The sequence below is a fragment of the Nesoenas mayeri genome (genome assembly GCF_963082525.1).
Source record: "Nesoenas mayeri genome assembly, chromosome: 1".
Classification (NCBI taxonomy): Eukaryota; Metazoa; Chordata; class Aves; order Columbiformes; family Columbidae; genus Nesoenas; species Nesoenas mayeri.
In genome coordinates this window covers 190,069,720-190,088,145 of record NC_137541.1, presented here as the reverse complement: position 1 = coordinate 190,088,145, position 18,426 = coordinate 190,069,720, and the positions used below count along the sequence as shown (strand labels likewise).

The 18,426-nt window shown below is 39.6% G+C and overlaps 1 protein-coding gene across 1 annotated transcript in view; it reads left to right on the top strand.

Annotated features, from left to right (window-relative positions):
* Positions 1–9,663, top strand: part of B3GLCT (beta 3-glucosyltransferase) — a 61,677-nt gene extending 52,014 nt beyond the window's left edge. The window contains exons 11-16 of the mRNA XM_080363267.1: positions 796–909; positions 2,264–2,363; positions 3,343–3,462; positions 5,534–5,678; positions 9,025–9,205; positions 9,455–9,663. Of these exons, the coding sequence (XP_080219393.1) occupies positions 796–909; positions 2,264–2,363; positions 3,343–3,462; positions 5,534–5,678; positions 9,025–9,192 (647 nt within the window). The 3' untranslated portion in view covers positions 9,193–9,205; positions 9,455–9,663. The remainder of the gene's footprint in view (positions 1–795; positions 910–2,263; positions 2,364–3,342; positions 3,463–5,533; positions 5,679–9,024; positions 9,206–9,454) is intronic.
* The last annotated feature ends 8,763 nt before the right edge of the window (positions 9,664–18,426 follow it).

The window sequence follows — 18,426 nt, the reverse complement described above, 5'->3', positions numbered from 1 at the left end:
TTTTGTGTGTTACCCATAATTTACTCACTTCTGGATATAATTTAAACATTTAGAGCATCATTCTTAGAATTTTGTATGGTCAGTGTTAAATGTTTATGTCAAATGGAAAACTAATGAGAAAAGGATTGCTCTTGTACAGAAGCAGTAAGCAGTCTTGGTTTGAAAAGACTCTCCATGGGATAAAAATTGCTTGTGTGATATTTATAAATGTCCTTCTGAGGGAGTGAGTCTCCACAGACAGATGCTTTTGAGCATTAACATGACATTGCTGTCAGATATGCTGTCTAGAACACAAGTGTAACATTTCAAAAGGTGCATTTGGTCTGTTTCTGATTCAGAATATTTTACATGCTGTACAGTTGGATGTGCTGGTTTTAAAATATGACAGTTTCAGTATTGGAAGTATGATTGATCTCTGATAGTGTTCGTGCTGATGTGTGCTATAAAGTCTGCCACAGCAAGTGTAAACGTAACGAATACCATACCTTGGTTAGCATAAATGTAAACATCACATTTTCTGTGTAATATGAGTGAAATTATAGTAACTAAAAAAAATATATTGCTAGGTAAGTAAAATTTCCCTGACCGATTTTCATAAAAACGTAAAATCTTTTGTCTCTAACTATTGTAGGAAAGAAAAAAGAATGAACATTCAGAACCATGGCACTCTATTTGAAACAGCATTTTCATTACCATGCAAAGGAATATGTCAGTCAACAAGGTGCATAAATGCTTTGATCAGGTACTTATTTTAATCAAGTTACTTACGTTTCAATGTCAATGATTGTTTTGCAGTACCAGTTGTAAAGCAGACTTGGGAAAAAGAAGCTGCCCTTTTTGAATACTACAGTGACTATGCAGACACCGCCATTCCTACTATAGATTTAGGCATACCTAATACGGACAGAGGTGAGCTACTGACTCTTGTCAGTTTTGTACAAATAACTGTCTAGAGATGGATGTCTTAGGGCCGATATGTATATTTCATATTTAGCATATAATTTAGAAATTCTTTATTGCTATAGCACATTTGTGCTGCCTAAAGTAAAAAAAGTGCTTTTGCCACATAGGAAATGGATGGAGAAAACAGTTCACCCACATATGTAGAAAGTTCTTTGTAGTAGAAACCTAAATACTATGAGTATGAAAGCATGGTACACTGAAACACTCCAAAAGACAAAACTTGGTGTTGTTCCTTTGGGTAGGTGTAGTAACACTTCAGCTATTGACCATCTTGAGTAATATCATCAATAGTAGCAGAAGTCATTGATTTGTCAGAAGACCTCAGACAGTGCCAGCTGGTTACTGAGCATAAACTACTAATCATATGGTTTTTGAAGTATTATAGTACATGTTGGTGCCTAGTATGTCTTGAGTTAAGCACAAAACCTAAATGTTAAGATTAGAAGACCTTTTTATGACTAATAATGTGGTTTTAAAGTAATATCCTTTTTGTTTGAATAGAAAAAAGGGTATGAACATGATGGCTTCCATGAGTTCATTAACTTTAGGGTTTTTTCTTTCATTTGATCTATCGTTCTTAGGATTTTAGTCTCTGCTAGAGGTTATTGCCATCTGGATTAGAGGTGTCCAAGCCTGTTAGCTCTATCTGGCTCACTAGGTCAGTTGTCCAGATCTCCGGATTATTTCCAGCTGCCCTTTTTTTTTGTCCTCCAGAGGGTCTGTGAGATGCAGAGAGAAAACAGGCAGGGATTTCGGTTTGCCTGGGTGCAGTGGGACATGTGCAAATAGTGAGTGTTTTCAGGAGGCAGCAGAGCTGCTGAGCATATGGGGATGACCCATAAATTATGTGCTCAGTGGTTCTGGTCACACCAGGGGGAAGGGATCTTCCATTGCTACTGGTATTCTAAACTAAGCAAACTGTGCTGAGTTTGCTCTAATACTCATTCTGAACAAGGATATTTTACTTCTCAACTCCTAGTAAAGGGTGTTTTACCTCTCAGCTTCATTATAGTCTTATGATAAACGTTAAGGCCTTTCCTTGGACAAAGTTATTGGGACCTAAGTTGCTGGTGATCAGTACAGTAGATTAATGTAGACTTAAATATTTTTATATATGTGTGTGTGTATATATATATATATATATATGTTTATATATAAAATAATGGACCTGCCTGGTACATTATGAAATACTATGAAAATATCTTGGTGTATTTTATAGAACGTTTTTCTATCATGTTCTCCTTATTACAAAATCTCCTTTTATATAAATGTATATATTCTGTTATTTCTCTTCGTTTAGGTCACTGTGGGAAAACTTTTGCCATTTTGGAAAGGTTTTTGAATCATAGCTCTCCCAGAACCCCTTGGTTAGTCATAGTGGATGATGACACATTGATAAGGTATACATTGCAATACTTCAGGAATTACCACTGTTCATATTAATAGCAGTTTCAGCAATATTCATCTCTTCTATGTTTAAGGCATACATTTGTTTTATTAGTTAAGTAGCTGCGTATTCCTTTAAGGAAAAAAATTGTCACTTTCTATCAGTGTTCCTTGATTGATACTAAAAACAATGTGATCTTCTAACTTGATAGAAGCTATACATATTGGTGTTATTGTGTAATCATATCGTCTGAATGTGACCAAAATGATTCTATGATTACGCACTGTGATTCTTCACTGTAGGTGTGTCTGAGCTGATTGGGTTTAGTTATTTCCTAATACACTTTCTAAAATGTATTCTTCACATAAATGTGCCTGAAGCAAGGTGCCCCCAGGTAGGGTCAGTTGTCAGAGCCACTCAGAAGTGTTCAGGGACTTGCTTTTGTTAAAGAATTAGATCCCATGAACGTGAAAACTGGCACTGCAGTATGAGTTAAATAGGGCCCAGTGGTCAACCAGCAGGATCACGAACATGAGAATAAATGATTCAAGACAATACTTTACAATAAATCGTGTGACAGAAAAAGAATTTGGAAGAAGCCATAATTGTAGAATTGTAATATTCATATAACTATATCTGCCTTTTTGTTTTCAGTTCCTGGGGTGAGAAGATCATTTGCAAAGATCTTACCATTGTTTGGAAAAAAATAATTTTATGTTTTCTCTGAGTTTTCCTGAGCAGCTTTGCCTGCTTCTCCAGAAAAATATTTTAAGCTAATCAGTTAATCTTTCGGCCAAATTCGGTAGTCATATATCATAGTAAATAACTGATCATAAATGTCTGTTTAGAGTTTGTATCTCTGTTCTAGGTAGAACTGCTAAATTTCTGTTATCATTTTTGTGCTATTTGCTAGAATGCTATTTAGGCTAGCAATGTCTGTTTTAAGACGAATGTCTCCATGCTTATTTTTTTACTGGATTTTCATATTCTAGTATCTTCAGACTCCGGAAATTACTCAGCTGCTATGACCCAAATGAACCAGTGTTTCTTGGAGAGCGTTACGGTTACGGCTTGGGAACAGGAGGATATAGTTATATCACTGGCGGAGGAGGGTAATTTGTTTAAACTCCTACTGAGATCTACAGCAGTCCCTGCTTTGAATGCAAATATTTTGAATTACAACACAAATCAGTTTCAACAGAGGCAGTGATACTTCCTAGTATGATTAAAATGTAATGATGCTCAAAGACCCCAGTGTCCTCATGAGTTAGAAGTTGTGCAGCCTGTTGGGAACAGGTTGTAGAGCAAAGCAGTTGGTGCTGAGGATGATGGTCGTTCTGGCTCTGCTGGTCCTGTGCACTGAGTGCATATTATCAGTTATCAGCACCACACATTTTCCAGGTGTACATCATGCAGTCTTATTCCATCTAATAGAATTCATTCTGCATGTTCAGAGACCCTCTTACAGTGTGACTCGAAGTGTAGTAAGCAGATTATCACAATGCTCCTCTTGTTTTTGAACTTCACGTGATGATTTATGGAGAGGTAGCTGAGCAAGGAGTTTGATGTCGATGTCTTGGAAAATAGTTTCTCATAGAAAGAGATCATTGTGGGTTGATCTCTTGCATGAAACACAAGAGTTCCTATGATTGTATGCAAAATTTCATTTCAATTAATGTGTATATGGACTTTCAGGTTGGCTCATATTGCAGTAAGAACCATTTTAAGACTCTGATCCGTCCATCTTGTGTGTTTAAAGCAAGTAGTGTGGACATGCATAGTTGCATAAGATCTTGCTTAAGTGGGGTTTATGCTTGAGTTAAGAAATAAACTTTTTACTGGTGGTGGTATGTTTATGAGTTGCCAGTCTTATACTTCTATATGGTTTTAGGGTTTGTCTCTTAGTTTCTATTCTGTCACCTAGATGTGGAAGTTTGGGATTATTTTCATTCTCGAGTTTGAGCAGATAGAGGCACAGATCATCTGTCTTGCTCCATCCCCTAATTTTGAGAAGGTTTGCTCTAAGTGAAGAATTCTATATAACTGAGGGGATACAGTCCAGATAATCAACCAGCAAGTATTTTCCCCAAACATATGCAATTTACATCACACCTTCTGTGTAGAAACACTGTCTGGTCACAAGTCCCAACTATTTTTTGTTGTATTTTTTTTTCCAAGGCTCTAGCTTATTTTTCCTTCTTTCCTGTTTGATCTGAGTACTGAGATATAACTGAAGTTGTTTCAACTTCAAGGAGTTGTATACAGCTTCCTATTGTGCATGTATTCTTATGATATATGCAGTTTTCAAAGTTGCAGTGATCATCATGGAATATTTTACAACTTCAATCTGGCAATATTCTCAGGTCAGTTTTTTTGCCTCAGCATTCAGAACCTGTAGAAGTTTTGCCATGTCCCAGTGTCAAAGGATTATCACATAGTGAATGAACTCAAGAAGCCATGTAGCAATTTCAGAGTGTGAATCTTCTTAGTATAACTTGTAGTATCTAGAGTAGCCTGTATTCTGGTGAGACTGGGTGGCTTCAGAAAGGGCAACTATGAAACACTAGGTAAGAGTATATTCCATCAGCTGTTTAATTTAAGATATCATCATGTTTCTGGTCTATTTAAGGCTTATTTAAGTGATAATGATCTAACAGCTCCAGGCTTTGGTTGGTAATTAGATGAGCAAGAAAGTCAGAATGAACAGAAGAGCCTTGCAATGGCTTCAAGGAACATTTTTTTCCTTATGGAGGGAACTCGGTATAACAGGGGATTAAAGGAATGACAGTTCAGGTTTGGAGTTCTTTTCATTTAATTGCTACAGGATAACTAATGAGAATACATTTGAGTAAGATAGAAGAGAATATCCTTTTAAAGTGCTGGGCAAGGAGGAATTGTCAGCTGTGGCAAAAATCGTGGCTAGCCAAGTAATTGTTGGAATAGCAACAATTGGCATAATTGGTACAATTAATTTTGATTATATGAAGCAATTATCTTTCAGAAAATGCCTCTTGTACTACTTGTCAGTGCTGACTTCTCCAATTCTGAAACTTCAGACATGTTGCACCAGAGGGCTACATTTTGTCCTGCAGTTTCATATCGTTTAGCAATATTTATTATTTACAGTCATTTGGCTTCTCTAGTAGTTATTGTCTTATATGTTTCATTTGCTTTTTCATTCAGGATGGTTTTCAGCAGAACAGCTGTTCAGAAACTACTTGCTAGTAAATGCCGGTGTTACAGCATGGATGCGCCTGATGATATGGTCCTGGGGATGTGTTTCAGTGGCTTAGGAATCCCTATAACACATAGTCCACTCTTTCATCAGGTCAGAGAGTTATTTTTCCTGGTATTTAAAATATATTTTATTCTTTTAAGTATACACATAAACCAGGATTCATAAATATTGCAGACCCTATCAACATGTAATAACTATAACCAGGAGACTGCTGCTGTACTTTATTTCTCTCCAGAACAAGTTTGATCAAGGAAGTAAGAATATTCTCAAAGTGTGGATTACTGCAGTGCTTCAATAGTTTATAAGATATTTCAGTTATCCTGTAAGTACATTTTATAAAAAATGCAGTCAGAGGTGGGAACTTCGAAAAACTAATAGAATTGGGAGCTACATACTTTAAATATTTGTGATATGTGTGCTAAGAAAACAAAAAAACCTGGACGACAATACTATTTTATTCAGGTAATGGAGCACTGACTGTAAAATTTTTCAGTAAATTTATCTTCTCTACATCTCCAATTTTGCTATTGATTCAGTGTTTGCTATTCAGAAATATCTCATTAGTGAAGATGTAAAAGTATTCCTAAAACTGTTGCTTTTGTGAGGGATTCTAAAGAATGGTATAAATATGACGAATTGCCTTATGCTAGTACAAGGGAAAAAAGAGGTTACAAAACATAATTTCCTTGTATGTTCTCCATTTTGGGAGAAGTGAGTTGGAACAGATTTGAATCTTGTTTGTGTCTTCCAGAATATTTAACAATGCAAGTATAAGTGTCACAGTGGAAAACACAATTCATTGAGTCCCAGAGAGATTTGCTGCCTTGTAAACCAAATAAACACCTTCCTCCCATTGTATTAAAGAGAAGAAGCACTTACAATTTTTACCAAATAGTGCATTTTTTTTTTAATCAGCATTTCAATCAGTGTAGTGTTCCATGGTTTTCAGGTGTTAATCTAGTTTAAAAACTGGGAAAACCTGGATACGAACTGAGATTAATAGGCTATTTGAAAATTAGTAAATTGACATGTAATTCAAAGCAGCTGTCAGTGCAGGGGGGGAAGTTGCTATTTAAATTATCAGTTTTTCCTCTATTAAGATTTTCCTTCTGATTACATTTACTATTTGGAGAAATGGGAAGGCTGAGAATGCACTATTCAATATTTAAATTTCTTGTCCATATAAAAATAATTGATCTGTTTACTTTCCTGTTTTGTTTATCATTGCTTATTCCTCTCAGTGTAAGTATTAAAGAAAGCAAGTAACGCATCTTATAAAATTAACAGTTATTGAATACTTTGTGCTTCCAAGGTTGTTTTTAAAGAAAGAAACAAAAAACTCACCTGATTGAGAGCTGGAAAGAACAGAACTCATTTTACAGATTTGTAGGAAGGGCCCTTACACAACAGAACAAAGCACTTCCTTGAAATCCTTAAAGGTTGTGCATTTGATACCGAATCACTTTAAAAGTGAAATCTTAGAAGTTTGATTTTTCAACATAGAAAATTACACTTGAATTGTAATTCATCTTTACTGTTGCTTGTAAAAAATTCTAATTTAACATACCTTGAGTGAAAGTTAACCTGGAGGGGAAAACTACTGTAGAAAAATTGAGTGTGCTTATTCTGTGAATTGCACTATTATGCAACAAATAGTTTAAAAATGAGAAAATTAAAATTGGATTTTCTGTCAACCAGAAAATTATTTTTTAAAGACTTGACTGAAATACTGTGATGTACAGTGGTCCCTGAAGTACATAAATCCAAAATTGTACTATCTAGTATGAAACAAAAGCACAGATATCCTCATCCTTAGAGTGTCCGTGATGTGACAGCGTTTGCTTGCTCACACTGGTTTCCTGTTTGCTACATCCTGAGGTAGAGACATATTCTGTAACCTGTTCCAGAGGCTTTTGACATGATGAGACTCTTGAAGGGAACAGGAACCTTCTCACGTTGAGTAGCCCCAGGGTTGTGGTCTTAAAATACAAAATCTGGGCAATCGCAGTGTATTTGGCTCTTGTAGAAAACCAAGTACAAATTCTAACACCAAAAAAAGGCAAAAATTACAGTAACTGAACCCACAAAACATAAGGAAGAAGAAATTCAGGGAATTTATATCTTAAGGTCAACCACCTGTAAAGCAGTATGATTCTTAGCAAGCAACGTAATAAAAATTTTAGCTGTTAGAGCAGATTTTATTCTTCTAGGATCATCAAAACAGCAAAATTTTGTCTGTAGCTCAATATAAAGCTGATTGATTTTTTCACATGGTGAAAATCTTTGGTCTCAGATATCTAAAAACTGTCTCTATCCAAAGTAAATTCTTCAAGTTTTTGAAATCTAAGTATTCATTAAAGTTTTTTTTCAGAAGTGTTGAGGGCGGTAGGCTCCCTCTTGATTTCTCCAGGGGAATTTTTAAAAATATGCATTTGGTGGTCTAAGTATCAAAATTTAAAAGAAAAATACTACCACATATTCAGATTTCTTAATATCAAATGTTGTTGCCCAGGGTTATGGCTGTTTTGTATACAGAACTGCATGAAGAATGCAGCATGTAGGATTCATTTCTACCACTGTAAGTAGGTGAAGGGTGCAGTATTAAATCAGTTAGTAGCTTAAGCATCATATCACTGGTTCAGAATCCAAATTGCTCGATTTTCTTGCCGTGTTTTATATCTAGGAAAAAAAAGTGTGCCTTTCATACATTTCTCTTTACAGAAACTCTATTTACAATGGCAATATGTAGTTATTTTACCAGGGACCACTGCAGGTGTGGCTTTTTTATATGATGATGCACTTAAAGGCCATTAAACTGTCAGAGGAAATGAAACGCGCTTGGTGCATTAGGAAGTCAGCTGCATCATGTAGCTGTGGTGTTAATTCTGTCTCTTTTGATATAACCTGACGAAGAAGTGCAATGCAATTTTCCAGCACCACAATATTTCCCACCTTCAGTAATGTTTCTCCATCATAAAACTTCGTGTATTTCAGCTGCTTCTGGCATTATTAGGATCTGACAATCACAGTGGCAGTGCTGGCAACTCTCGTTTAGAGGAGGGGCAAGAGAATATTACTTAAAATCATTGTGTCATTATTGAACCAAAGCTGTATATTTGAAAAGAGGCAATACAAACTACACTGTTTATCACTTGCTTTCATAAATGGTGGCCATTTAATCCTGAGAAACAGGGCATATTGAATATCTGTGTGCTTCTTAGCATGATGACTGCAGTGTGAGTTGATGAGCTAAACTAATGCCTATCAGTTCATTTAGCAGAGTGATATAAAAACGCCCTTTGTTATCATCTCATGTATTTTGTCAGTGCCACATTTCTTTGTTATGATACAGAGGCCACTGAACAGTGATACTTTTGTTCTAAAATTATTCCTCCTCACTCAGTACTTGTCATTTTGGTTTATTCTTCCATTTTAGGCAAGGCCAATGGACTACCCAAAAGGCTACCTTTCTCACCAAATCCCAGTATCATTTCACAAGCATTGGAATATTGATCCAGTGAAGGTGTATTTCACGTGGCTGGCACCAAACGCAGAAGAGTCACTTGATGGAAAGAAAGTTGGATATAACAGAGAGGATTTATAAGCAGTAGAAGGATGTAAGTGTTGATTAATGTACTACAGATGAGAGATAGTCACTACTGTGATTTTTATGTTGTTCTCACGTTGTTCTTCTGTTCATGACATAGAAGGCAATGTTTTGTTCCTGTTGGTTACATTCCTTCAGAGCAATGGAAAGCAACAGCTAATTGACTTTTGGATTCTTTTTTTACACTTGGTTTCTTTTTAAAATGTTTTGGGGTTTTGTCTACCAATGAACTTGACACACATTTAAATGTCTCATACAGCTTCATCTGTGTTCTGGTTTGGACTTTGAGTCAGACAGCATCAATTTAAATTTCCTTCCTTCGTTCTGTGAAAAGCTGAAGCTGTGTATTTGGGAGCCTAATACTGAACGTGTGTTGAATGTCTGTTGACCATCACCTCTCATTGACCTGCAGACAACAGTTCTCTAAACAGATTCTTGATAACTCAGAGAGGAGACATGGTTTTGTTTCTGTGGCCAGGAGCAGGTTTCTGTGAAGGCTGTGTTCCTTTATACTCATTTCAGTTAGAAATATTGTAGTTTCTTGGGACAGGTGGACGAGACATGAACCACTGTTGTACCTTGTAAGTTTATTAGCGTTTGTGAGGATTGTCATGTTCAAACTGAGAATAAAAGGTTACACACAGGGATTTCTTACACGGCCACGGGAGGTCACTGTGGCTCTTTTAGAAACCTAAGTCACTGTGTATCTATTTGGCAACTATAAATGTGACTCTTAAGGATTTTTGCAGAACTAACACTTCAGTATTCCTGATGTGTGCATTTCAATAGTATATGGATGCCAGCTTTAAAAAGTTTGTAGTATTCCTAATTTATATCATCAAGATAAGTAATTTTATGCGTACAACATGTAAAGAGTGATTCATATTTAAAATGTTCTTGATTTTTTTTCTTTGAGTAATTCAGTTTTGTAAAAATGTTTGTACAAAAACTGGTTTTAGGATGTTCTAAACTAATTTTGATACTGTAAAACTGCTCCTTTTAAGATGACAGTATATGGCACTTGTCTGCTGTTATTTAACTTTGCTTGCTATATTGTAACCAAATACAGGGTCTTAAAGCCATATTGCTGGTGCAATTTGTGTTTTGTTTTTTTTGACTCAGTTAAAAATTGATTCCATTCCAAAAGTGATGCAATACTTGCTCTTAAATCAAAGTAGGGGAGCCGTTGATTCCTGTTTCAGTAAGAACTGAAGTTGTATAAACTTCTGTTGTTGAATGTAGCTTGTGGAATTTTAAGCATTTGAATAGCAAGCACATATAATAGATTCAAATTATAACCAAATAGGAGCAATCCATGTTATGTCTTTTTTATTTTTTCTTCCCACTATCAGTGCCTTAAACAGTAGACATTGTACTGATACTAGGACTATGGTCTCTAGTACCATGGGTGAATTGTTAATGATGTTTGCTGTTTAGAACTGTGAGAGCTGAAAGCTGAATAAAAGCATTCTTCTTTAACCTTTTGTGCCTTCTTCCTCTTTGCACACCGAGTACAGGATTATTTAAGCACCCATGTCATGATTTTATCACCTGAGTAGTATTCTATGGTCAGTTGTACTAAAAGGCAGTTTAAACATTTTTTGTTTTGTCATATTCTGTCCTGACATGCTTCCCCAGATTAATTTTCAAGTGTCTGGTTTTGTGCAAACAAAAAATGTTTTTGCAGTAGACATCTTGGCGCTATCACAAAATACATCATTATCAAGTTATCCAAATGTCTTGCAACATAGTCCAATCACTACCCACTTCAAACTAGTGATACTTTACATCTCCTTGTGCTCTGTGGAGCAGGGAATAGGTTGAGCAAAGACAACTCGCTTTGGGTCCATGCTGCGTTGCACTTGGAGGCTTCAGTCTTTTTTAGAGGTTGGGAGCCATCATCTCATTCACTGCTCGCTTACTTGGACTTTTGCTTCTGGCCTGACAAATGTGGTAGAAGCTGTGCTGAAGTCCATCTTTTCTCTTGCTGTTTACTCTGGGTTTTACTGCAAGGATTCTGGAGGTTTTAGTAAGTGTTAGACTTCCAATTCTCATCTCTGTAGTTTTGAAAGCAATGAATTTACTCAAATATTCTGCCCCCAAAACTCTGATCTTTGAGACATAACTAATGCTATGCAACCCTAGCAGCAACATGACAAAAGTGACCTTTTATTCCATTAACTAAAAAATTCAAGCAGAGGATCCCAGAGAGTTTCTGAAAACAAGATGTGAAGCCTTCTATATTAAATATAGTTTTAGTAGACTCAGCAAGGCTGTTAATATCTGAAATCTAAAGACAAAATTGTGTGTTAATGAGCCTGAACAATACTAATGCTTCTAAGGAAAATCAAGGGGATTATAAATGGTGAAATGTTAAAGCAAAGCAAAAGAAGGGGAATTCACAACTCACGTTTGTAACAGTCAGATTAAAACGGGACAGCAAAGGTGACTGACTGCTTGAAGTTCCCTTGTCTGGGACATTCCAGAATTATGGTGTGAAAATCTGGGAGTCATTAATGACTGTTTTTAATGTTTATAACATAGAAAATTGCCATGTATTAAGATATTTCTCTCATGACATTCTTTTGATAATTTGGGTGGTTGGTTAATCTGTTTTCAGGAGCCAAAAAGCAGTATTGAAATATAGGTGCCTTCAATATAGCAGGACATGTGAATGATGAGAGATTAAGTACTTGAGTCCCACGTGTGATTACAAATGAGAATGAGGGCTGTGAATCCATTTTGATTTCCCTACATCTGCAGAAGGCCCAGGCATGGAGAGACCCCAGAGGAACTCACCTTTTTCTCTTCCTGTGTGAGAAGGAAAATGAGCAGGAGTCGGGCAGCTTGCTACCAGGGTAACTTTCTTTTTTTGCAGGAAAACTTTTCCAGCAGGGTAACTTTCTTTTCATGTGGGAAAACTTTGCCCTAACAGCACTTCAATGACTGTTGCCTGGAGGGAGGAGTGCGGATGACTTTGTTTTCAGTTCCTTAGTTTGTCATGGTTCAGGACTTCTGTTATCATGGCTGGAATTAGAATATGTCTCAGCCAGAGGCCCAAGGCACCGTTCCGTTAGATGCCCAGAAAGTGGGACCAACCCTGGGAAGGGCTGCCACAACAGGCTGCTCGGAAGTGCCTCCAAAGCCAGTCATGACGCTTCTCTTTTCCCAAGATCTCCTAGGAATTGTGTTTGAGGACAAACTGATTCGAGGTCAATCTGCTCCGAAGTCTAACTAGAAATCTGTGGAAGGCAGCGCTAAACCTGGGGTCTTTCCAAACCCTGTGATTCAGAGGAGTAATTTATGTCTGTCCCTCATCTGGCTGACTTCCAGGGTCCTCAGGCAGAGCACCATAACTCAGCATGCCTCCACCTGGACAAAACAATTCTGTTTCCCATCTTCCTAATGTGGCAGAGCCATGCCATTTCTCTTGGCTTGAGAACAAGAAGAAGACAGAGCTCAGATCTAGCTGGGCTGAAATACTCCAGATAAGAAATTCATTGTCTCCCATCAGTATTAATCACACTCAGTCCCTGAGAGGACTTGAGCCAATGCTGTACTGGCTGCTTCTGGTAGCAAGCTGCCCGACTCCCTTGTATTTTATTGCCCTATGGGAGTGCCTGTCAGAGGTGTTTCTCAAGAAAATAGCACATTCCCACAGGCATTCAGAATCACAGAATAGCTCAGGTGCTTCTGGAGGTCCCCTGATCAAGCTTCCCTGTCCAAGCAGGGCCACCTACAGCAGGCTGCCCAGGACCATGTCCAGAGGGCTTTTTAATATCTCTAGGAATGTAGACCCACCACCTCTTGGGCCAACCTGTGCCAGTGTTGATCATCCTCGCAGTATAAAAGGGTTGTCCTATGTTTAATTGGACTTTACTGTGTTTCAGTTTGTGCCCGTTGTGTCTTCTCCTGTCACTGGGTATTACTGAGAAGACTTTGGCTCTATCTAATCTACACCTTTCCATCAGATACTTATTGATAAGATCTGCCCTGAGCCTTTGCCTCTGAGAAGTCTCTGAAGCTGCCTAACATGGGCTCAGATCCAATTTATTTTTACTTATTTGACAGGTTCTCTTTAACCTGGCAAGGTGACTCCAAGCAGTTTCCTCCAGAGCCTGTTTACAGGTTTGTAATAAGTGTCACAGTTGCCAGGCATTTGCTGCTTGGTGAGAGGCTGCTGAGAATAATTAGCACCAAGGGGAAAATGTCAAAGAGATTGAGGTGTAGCATTTATACAAAACGCTCCTGCTTTTTAGAGATTCTGTCAGCAGCAGCATGAAACCTCTGTGAGTCTCTGACCCCCAGGCTTCACCCCACCTACACAGCTGTGCAGAGCAAGTGCCCCCTGGAGTCCCAGTTCTCTTCCCCACGAGGCTGGTGCCGGCAGTGCTGGGAGCTGCGGAGCCACACGAGCTCCTCGGTGCCCCAGCACCCCACACCAGGACCTTTCTGCAGGATGGGTTATCTGCAGCTCACGTCCCTGTAGGAAGCTGCCCAGGCTGTCTGCATCGCTTACCTCACATCACTGCTCATCGCTGCTCTCCAGTTACCTCGTGTCACTGCTTGGTTTTGCCACCAGCCACTGTACCCAGCTCTCCAGATCTGCACATCAGGCCCCCAGTATCGATGATGAGTTATATGGCACGTTCCTCCTGCTGCCCTCATCTCACTCAAAATTAATTGGGCAGTTACCGCTGTGAATTGCAGCTTTTAAATCTTCTGCTTGTGAAGGAGAGTCTGTTTTCAATTAACCCTTTGCCCCCTTGCAGCGGTCATTACCGGCATTTAACATAAGGAGTTTATTGAAGCTCTCTCAGGGGTTACCTTGCTCAGACGCGGGAGGGGTCACACTGGAGGCACTGGGGAGGGATGGCTCAGTTCCTCCAGCTCCTCGCTTGCTCTGTGGCTTCCCTGGCACTCGGTGTGAAGTGGGTGAAGTGGTCCCCTCCTGCCAGCACGCAGGTGATCTGCTTGTAACAGCACATGCTTCATTGTGCCGGTTATTTGCTGGTGAGATTGAAGCTTCTCCACACCAGAGTCTCTTTACCAGTGCAAAGAATGGAAGAAAAGTGTTTGCTGCTGAGGCTAAGCAGAGGGCTCAAAGCATCTAAGGGCTTGGTACAGGCAGATATTTCCATTGATGTTCACAAGAAATTGCTTCCATACTGAAAAAAAACCAAAACCAAAACAAACAACAACAAAACAAACAAACAAACAAAACAACAAAAACAAAACGCAACTATATCTATTTCTCCAGTGATGGCCCCAATAAGACTTAAGAACCAGTTTCTATCTACAAAGCACTTCAGGTGCAGCAAAGCAGCTCAGTGCAGCCCCACCACCAAGTGCAGAGCACACCAGGACCAGCAAGCGAGAATTTGCTGCCCTCTTGCAAGGAGCTGCTCCCTGGTGGTGGCTTCGCAGGGCTCTGCCTCAGCCCTCAGAGGAATTACTGCTGCTGCTTTCAAGGAAGAGGAATTCACAGGCTGGGCTGATCAGAGGAAATTTTTTCACTGGAGTCATTTGAAGAGGCAATATAACTACGGGTTTTAGTCAGTTCTCAGGGATCTGACCTGGGGGTGATAGCTTGGAGAAGACAATCTTAAGCTGTTTCAACTTGTGAGATACGAATATTGTTTTCTGCAGTGTCTCTGACCCTCAGAAAAGTGCCCTCTTGTCCATTAAGTCCTCCTGAGTAGAGAAAAATTAATTATTAACTGCAGATTTCTTGGTAACCATGTTATATTCTCCTCTCCCACCTGTAAATAAATAAAACTCCAGACTTCAGTAGCAGTACTTGTGGAGCGTGTGCTCACAGAGAATTATAGATACGTGTACATTATGTATGTGTACATTTATAAGACCTATTTCAAAGACCTGTTAATCTCTCGAACCTCAGTGTTAATAGCTCTGAGGAACTTAGTCACCACCATTAAGATCCTATATTTACATCTCACTATCACTGGACTAGGAAATTATGGTACAATATAGGGGAGCATACGGTTAATGATTTTTACTGTCCTGTTTAATTTTCTCAGGTGTTCCTAATGCTTTTCTTGGCCAAATCCCTTTCTAAAGTGCCCTCTTCACTTGTGCTGAAATACCTCAAAGGGATCAAAGCATTAAAGCACAAGGCTTTAGACTGCAGAACTGCAGCTATTTTTGACTAAACTATTCAGATACTCGAGTACCCGTTAGTGAGAAGAGCCAGAAAAATGATCAGTCATGATGGTGTGGCAACGTTAGGCTTTTAGGCCTCTACTGGGGTTTACAGACAAGATGTTCCTGGACCTACTGGTAGTGATAGAATATGTTAAACCCATCCAGAACACCAAGCTTTCTGTTACCCAGGCATGTGGTGGTGACATCGCTACCTACAAGATGGGAAGTCATCTGACAGGGAGCCTGGGCACCCACCTCTAAGCTTTAAGCAGAAACCTTCTGTGCTACCTGGAGGTACTGGACTACATGGAGCAGCAGTGGTGTACAGGTCACTGTTGAAGATCTTCAATTTGGGGTTGAGTACTTACGTACAGAGGAGCAGCGTATAGACCCTAGGTCTTCCTCTCTCCTGGCCGAGAAGCTGCTGGATCTTTTGATCTAAAGGAAGGTGTGAGGCCCAGTCGCAGGAGACTGGCTGCAGTTGCCCAGCTTTCCTCTTGAGAAATGTTTAGCAAAGTTCTGGCTGTATCACTGTAGCCACAAAGCATCTCTCTGCAGCAGAGTCATTTATATCCCCTCTCACAGTGACTGGGAGACCAAAGGAAGTAACAGATGTGGTGTTCCATAGTAGATACTGGGCTTTTGTTCTCAGGCACTGTGAGTAATGTTGCAAGACTACCTTAATTCTTTCTTTTTAGAATTTATTTTTTAAAGCACTCTTTGTAATATTTCTCTTAGAAAGACTTCTGCACAAAAAGAAATAGCCTTATTTAGACAAATACAAATCATGTTTGAGCTGAGTCATCCCCTTCAGGGTACAATCAATTATTCAAGAAATACATATCTAAATGTTGCATAAGAGCTCTCTTCCTACTGAAATTATCAAATACATTTAAAATTTTATTAAGGAGGAGACAAACAGCTTCAAATAACTTTGCGAACTTCTAATTAGTTTCAAGATAATTTCAAAGCCAGTATAAAACATCCACGTGTAATTCAGCATACTGCTATGAGCTATATGTGCTCCCAGGCATGCAGAGCTCCCCAGACAAAATCATACCATAATCCCTGAATCCTTTACTACTGGATGCTGTATCACTGATGCCCTCACAGAAACCAGTGAGCTCACGTTGTTGATTTCTCTGGAAGCAGAACTGCCCCTGAGATCACCAGTGGTGACAGTGAGACCCGGTGAGCCCAGCCTGCAGCACCCCTGTCCTGCAGCACCCCTGTCCTGCAGCACCCTGTCCTGCAGCACCCCTGTCCTGCAGCACCCCTTTGTTTCCAGAACACACCTCATGCCTCAGACCTCTCCCCACCACCTCCATTTCGGAGCAGCAGCATCCTTCCCAGGCAGCAGTAGCCCAGAACTGATCCAAAACTGTGGTCTGATTCCAAACAAAACCAGGGTAAAACCTGAGTTTAAACACTTGCTTTAAGAGGTTATTGGGTAGAAAATTATGACAGTTTGTTTTTCCTAGAAACAAGAAGCAGGGATTTTAAACAATAAGCTGCTAAATAATAAATATTATAATCTTTGCTGGGAAAGTGTCTCAGATTATTTTCTTTATGAATAAGGAAGATAAAAAAGGAGATTTACTCACAGGCTAAAGAACGTAACGATTTTTTATTTCTCTTATTATTCGTCCTGGGTTGTCGATGAGGCCTGACAGACAGACACAGGTAAATGCTCTGTAAAAACAACAGGGATGAATTAACCTGGTGGGTTTTCTTCAGAGGCATGCTGCAAAGCTCTAGGTATTTCATCAGTCCTGCAGGGATAATTGCAAATCTGTCAGTTCCTCCTAAAACACGTCAAACTTTCACACAGCTTGGCTCTCGGAATAGCTGTTGCTTAATGAAGACTACTAGAAACTCTTTTCCGTGCAGTCTTAAATTTGACTGCCCTGCCAAAACAGTCACCTCTATTTCTTCCTTTCTTTCTCAATGCTCTTCTTCCCCCTCAAAGCTTGTTTTTTTGCCTAATGAACCTAACTTCCAAACAGACATTTAGCAGGAAGCCTGAGGGGACCTCAGTCATCACCCCACCCCAACTAGGCTGGTGTGCCTTTGGCATTGGCACAGACATCTTATTTAAACCAAGGCTACCTGTGAAACCGAAAATGCCCAGATCACCTCAGATGTATTCTCCTGCTCCTCCTGCTTGCCATTTTTGCCACTTTTTTCTTTGCATTGAGATATCAGCATATTGTATTACATTTTGTTTCCACAGGGGAGGCAGTTGTGCCATTGGCTGACAGGGATGATGCAAAGAAGCACCCCAGGTCCCCTGAGCGTCAGTGTTTCCACCGGTCCCTGCTGCACGGAATACTCTGAAAAAACCAAACCGTGGTATTTTCTTGCTTAGCAACACTCAGCCACCTTGGGCACTTGGCAGCACCTTTGCAAATCTGCCCTCTGCATTTTTAATAACCGGTCCCTTGCCTGATGCAAATACTGAATGCATTTAGGATTTGACCTGACAAATTAGGATTTGTTACTGTGAAGGAAGAATTATAAATGCCTGGTGAACACAGTCGAAGTGCAACAGCTTTATAGGAGGAAGCAGAGCTCAGGGCTACAAAACACTATGAAAAGGTGGGAGTTTTGCAGCCTGCAATAACCAATACACAGTTACTATTTTGTCTGTAATAAATGCTCTGCACCCACTACCTTTGAATGCTGCAGTGGTATCATTTCTCTACAAAACTGGGAGAAAATTCCGCATAGCCAGCGGGATTCCTTTTAACATCCTTTTCCCAGGAAATAAGCCCGGTTTGCTCTCTGCTGTGCCAGGCAGTAACCAGCTCAGAACACCAGGTGTCTGCTGTAACTCTGGAGTGCCAAAAGGACTGGACAACCCCATGGTCATTCTGCTCAGGCTGGAGCCTGCATCAGCCTGGCTTTACCTGGTGCCCACAGCAGCAGCTTTGGGGCACGGCAGGGACAAAGCTGGAGCTCATCCACCCTTTCCTTCATCCCTCAGCCTCCCCTGGAACCCGTGATAGCAGCAGCGCAGCCTGGGCAGAGGAGCTCGCTGTGTCTCACCGCAGCAGGTGGGTCCCA